At 27.4% G+C, this 5,324-nt stretch overlaps 1 protein-coding gene across 1 annotated transcript; it reads right to left on the bottom strand.

Annotated features, from left to right (window-relative positions):
- Positions 1–3,270: 3,270 nt before the first annotated feature.
- LOC149060685 (uncharacterized) lies at positions 3,271–5,081 on the bottom strand. Its single transcript, XM_089230252.1, has 2 exons — positions 4,759–5,081; positions 3,271–3,461 (listed from the first exon to the last, which is right to left on the bottom strand). The coding sequence occupies exons 1-2, from the start codon at positions 4,928–4,930 to the stop codon at positions 3,271–3,273; spliced, it is 363 nt and encodes a 120-aa protein (XP_089086378.1). The 5' UTR covers positions 4,931–5,081.
- Positions 5,082–5,324: the final 243 nt, after the last annotated feature.

Here is a 5,324-nt window from a genome sequence, read left to right as displayed (position 1 = left end):
AAAAAATGCATGAAATGAAATATTTTAGTGTATATGACAAATTTGCAAGGATCAAAGGTGTAGCACTATGTACCAGTGACTTATTTCGATTTAAAAGAGAGTTAGATAACATAATTTTTTTACGCATCATAATACAAGATTGTGATAACTTAAGATTATTTTAAACAATAACTACGTAATTTTTAGTTAGTTTAAAATGTCTATGAGAAAATGGATTATATACATTTTTATAATTATAATTGTATATTGCGTATAATGTTAATAATTTAATATGGTAGGCACTTTCATTTTAGATTATTAATACCAGTTAAGTTTCTGATGGACCAATTCTCGTATTAAAACTTTAGGGCGATATCCTTGAATTACAGTTTATTTGATAATAATTTATTATTTAACTACACATCTATGCATCGTTTGTTTATTCTATATCGGGATTTTGGATGTCATTTTTTCTGCACTAAATTGATCACATAGTTCATTTATCGGTCAACATTTTTATGAAATATGTTTTAATATTTTTTTATTCTGAGCGATGTAACGAATGCATTGATTTTATGGTGGTAGGTATGTTAAAAAAAAAGTTTTGTGACTATCATCACTTTTTCAAGTAGTAAAAATGATCCGATTTTCTATTTTTTTCTATTTTCTAGTAGGGAAGTGAATCTAACTGATGATTTGAGTGATCATAAAATTAAGTTACATACTCACATGTTAAAAGATTATTATATTAAATTATAAATAACACAATTCCTAAAAAAAGAAGATTTTTTGATAATTTATCAGGTAATTTAAAATTGTGAATATATAATATGAAGTGATATTTAATACATTTTACATGAAATGTATATGATTATAATTAAATATTAATATATGAATTTATATTTTTTTGATTCTATATTAACTTCCGTTTTATTTTAATTGCAAATTTGACACAGAACACTTCCACTCAAGCCCTTCTATATAAATAAAAATGATAACTGGCATTTTAAATGAATACGATTTTCATACACATGCACGTTTCCGTTTTTACTTGAACTTTTGGATAATGTTTAACCCTCATTAACAATACCATTTAATAGTGTGTTCAGTATAATAATTAGAGCATGTAATAAAGTGTAAACGATAATGTTTTTCCCGATAAAATTGTGCGGTTAGGCATAGCTATAATGCTATAGTTCAATAGATAAAATATTATTTATTAGGTAGTTAAACTATATTCAATAAGAATAAAATCATTAGGAGTTACTTTCGATTAGTTTAGAAACAGACGTTATTGATCTTTCAATAATAATATGATGTGTTGCTTCATTCTCATAACGAATATTATATATTACTATTCATCGACATGAATTTAAATTTTTAATTGAATGAATAAATATTATTGTGATAAGTCTATTCGTAGAATATACTACTATACGATAAGTCTATTCGTATAGTATACTACTAAGTATTACTATTGAACCAATTAATGAATTAAATGTTAATGAAGATAGAAACTAATAATATCACCATAGTATTATAGAATTCTAATTTAGTCAGCTCACATTAAAATACATCTGTACGCTTATATCTACTATTCTACTTAATATGTTGAGTTTTGTGCAAGTAGGATATTAAAATAAAATGCTGTTGGTATTCAAGTTGTAATACCTAAATCAAAAATGTACGACTGAAAATAGGACCTAAGTAAGTACGCTTTTATTTTCACATGATTATATAAAAACCAAATAAATTGAATAATTTCAATGAAATTATGAGTAATTTTGTTGTTATTTGTTTGTATACATGATGACTGATGAATATATAAATAATAGTAATATTATAATGTTATAAAATATAAAGATGGCGATTCGAGAGCGATTTGTTTCTTCGGCATTTAGACTAATAACACCTGGGGCGAACGCAGGAAAAAATTTCGGGGGGGGGGGGGGGGGTTTGAAAAAATTTAAACTAGCTAGGTATTCATAAATATCATATTATTCATACTGTATTACACTTTTCTATATTTTATTTTAGTCACTTATACTATATACATATATAATATTACATAATAATATAATATCATAGATATTAATATAATATAATATAATATATAATATATAATATAATTAATAACTAATTATTACAATTTGTAGGTAAGTGTAGGTTAGTTGTAAGAATTTCCGGTAGACGGCAATTTATTACACTCGTCGTCTGTCTACATTACGTACATCATCGGATTGGCGGCCTTCGATGTCGATCAGTTATTAATAAGTTATAACATACTGTCATACTCACTTCGAAACTGCATTATCATACATTTTATTAGTGATTTTACTGTATCCATTAATTTACAAACCACGGGAGAAGGGAAACTTTTTAATAACTAATAATTTATTTTAATTTTTTTGAAATGTTATTAGTAATACACTAATACATTTGTAGATCAGATAATTTATTTTTTGTACCAACTATTTCGGGGGGTGCTTAAACCCCCTAACCCCCCTGCGTTTGCCCCTGAATAACACAGATTATTTAAGACTTTTTTATATACCTAATAACCTGTCCAGATAAACAGGTATAATCGATGTATATAACAGGTATAAATTCCAGACATTTTTCATCGTCGTTAATAAGATGTCCACCAATCAAATTTTTAAAGTAATATCCTTCAGAGTTCCTCGTAGAAAATAAAGAGTTGAAAGATTTTCTTTTTTTTTGAATTAAGTTCATAAGTAACTCAGTTTCAATTTCTTCATCAAGAAGCAACAATTCACAAATATTATTATTATTATTTTATTAATAATACTGTTCAAAATTAAATTTTGATTCATTTTAAAAAATTAAAAAATTAGAGCTTATAATATGTGAAAACTACGTGAAGGAGACAACAGTCGCAGTGGTTAAGATTTAATTTTGTAAAATCAAACTAAAAGAGTGGGATAAAATAACAAAATCTTCGGCGTTTGACGCTACATGCAGGGAAAACAGGGCAAACGCAGCGTCCAGACGATGCGTCAAAATGCCGCGTTCGGTCGCGTCTAGACGCTGCAGGGAAACCGTACCTTTAACTTTTAAGGTACCATAAAGGTAATAAGAAATACAAGTAATAATAATATTATAATATTTAGATTAACGGTAATATTGTAAGATTACTACATTTAAAAAAAATAATCTATATTTGACAGAAATAAATTTAAAAAAAAAACTGCAAACAATTATTCATTATACAATTTTTATTTTTTGTTGAAAAATTTGTTTCATAAAATTAATTCAATGTTAAAATTTAGTTCAATCAATTTCATGGAACTTTTTAAAACAATCATTTTCAGAATCTATGCATAAAAAAACATGACATCTGCCACATTTTCCTGATGTTAATTCATTGCAATTTTCATACATACAGGTTTCCCTTTGGTCTTGAACTATTGGATTATGTTCAACTCTCCTTCTAATAGGCTCAAGTGATGCGTATGCTCGAGCTATAATAATAAAATAAAAATACAATATAGTAGTACACAATGTAATTTATTATTGTACAAATTGTTTTTTTTTCTTTGTAATATATTACTATTTCATATTTTATTATTGTAAGATAAACTGAGGTAATCACCATAAAATAATATTAAGTGAAAACGAGTAGACTGCAGATAGTATGGATAATTTTCGTAAATATTTTTTATTCGACTTTATTTACTTCTTATATACACAAGTATATTTATGTTGGTGAAAATATTATAAATTATAATGTCTGGAAGTTATACTAATTATTTAAGCCATATATCATAATATTTATAAAGTCATCCATACTAGTATTTTATTTTCTACAATTATTGCAGTAAAAATAAAATGTTTATGAGCTTAACAGGCACTCTACATTAAATTTTAGGTCCTTTTACTAAATGATTTTGTTGACCCTATAAAATAGTATTCAACATAAAAGTTCTTCCAGGACTCTAAATTTTCGGTCAACCCCCCCCCCCCCCCTCCCCCTTCCTTGTGGTTACCTTGGAGCTTGAAATACTAGTTAAGTCTTATAAGTAATGCAATAGATTTATATCGATGGTTAACTTAAGTTGCATATCTATTTCCTATTAATCTATAAAAAAAAATTCGACCTCGTTATGGTTTTTATTTAATAAGGGACAACAATTAGACAACCTCATCGTCGCTCTTCGGTATCTATGATGTGTTAGTCGTAAATAATAATTATTTATTAGTGTGAGTGAGGTTCAATTCAACTAGTACCTGATGAATGCCAATCTCGTACGCGTATTCACAAGTCAATATAGCTCGATATTAATACAAAATTTACCATACGAATTTTATTGGAACTTACTATTGTTGTTTTAATAAAATAAAAGTTATTTAACGTAGTATAATTTTAAATCTTATAAAAAGATTCAAATTCAGCAGAAACATGTCTATAGGAACATTTTAAATTGTTAGCTTAGTTAAAATATTGATTTCATAAAATTTGTGTTTTCTATGTTTTCAATCACAATTCAAAATATAATTTAATTAATATTTTTTTAGTTTTTTCAGTGACCCATAGAAATGCTTTTGTTGAATTCAAATTTTTTTTTTCAGAATTAAAATCAAACATCGTAATTAGTATACTATTTATTACTTTTTTAGTGCAGTCAAAACTTTAGATCTTTAGAACTAAAATTTATCGTTAGTTAACAAGGCCCCTTAATTGAATACTTTTTATTTTATCTAAAACGTATAAATGTTAAAATGTATAGGTAGTTACAATATATTTGTAATTTTTGTTACCGGAGTCTCTAACGAGTCTTCGTACATACGATCGCATTTCGTCAGGGACATAATACAGCATTGTATCGGAATATTGACGATAATCAAACCCATCATCGGAATACCCATCATTTGAACTGTCTTCGTCCATTGCTACGTCATGGTCCGAATCCCCATCGCCATTTTTCGACATTTCGATATTATGTTATAAAACTGCTTGGTACTGCTATAGATGTTTGAACAATAACTCGCGGATGTGGGGAAACCGAAGAACGATCGAGGTCACAATTTATTCAACTGTTAGGAGTAATAATACCAGTATTATAGAATTGTGCACCCATATATCAGCGGGTGTATATTGTACTGCAGCACACGCGGGTTGCCATGTGATACATTCTGGACGTTTTTACACAACTGCACGACATCTGGTGACGGTCGATATTAATGAATACTGTTGAAATGACATAAGAATAATAGCGTAACGTTGTCGTAATGCAGTACATGACAAAATAAATTTATTTTGTCATGGTGTCGTACTCACGGATGACCAAGTGTTATATTTTTCCAAAAATGTTGATAAACCACCA

This window comes from Diuraphis noxia, unplaced genomic scaffold (assembly GCF_037042655.1).
Source record: "Diuraphis noxia isolate RWA-SAM2 unplaced genomic scaffold, SU_Dnox_SAM2 contig0001, whole genome shotgun sequence".
In the NCBI taxonomy this organism is placed as follows: Eukaryota; Metazoa; Arthropoda; class Insecta; order Hemiptera; family Aphididae; genus Diuraphis; species Diuraphis noxia.
Note: the sequence above shows the minus strand (reverse complement) of the source record. Positions and strands in the feature narration are given on the sequence as shown.

Coding starts and splice junctions, on each gene's coding strand:
- LOC149060685 (XM_089230252.1), bottom strand. CDS start 4,930: ATGTCGAAAAATGGCGATGGGGATTCGGACCATGACGTAGCAATGGAC. Junction 3,462..4,758: donor AAGACTCGTTAGAGACTCCG/GTAACAAAAATT, acceptor TTATTATTATAG/CTCGAGCATACGCATCACTT.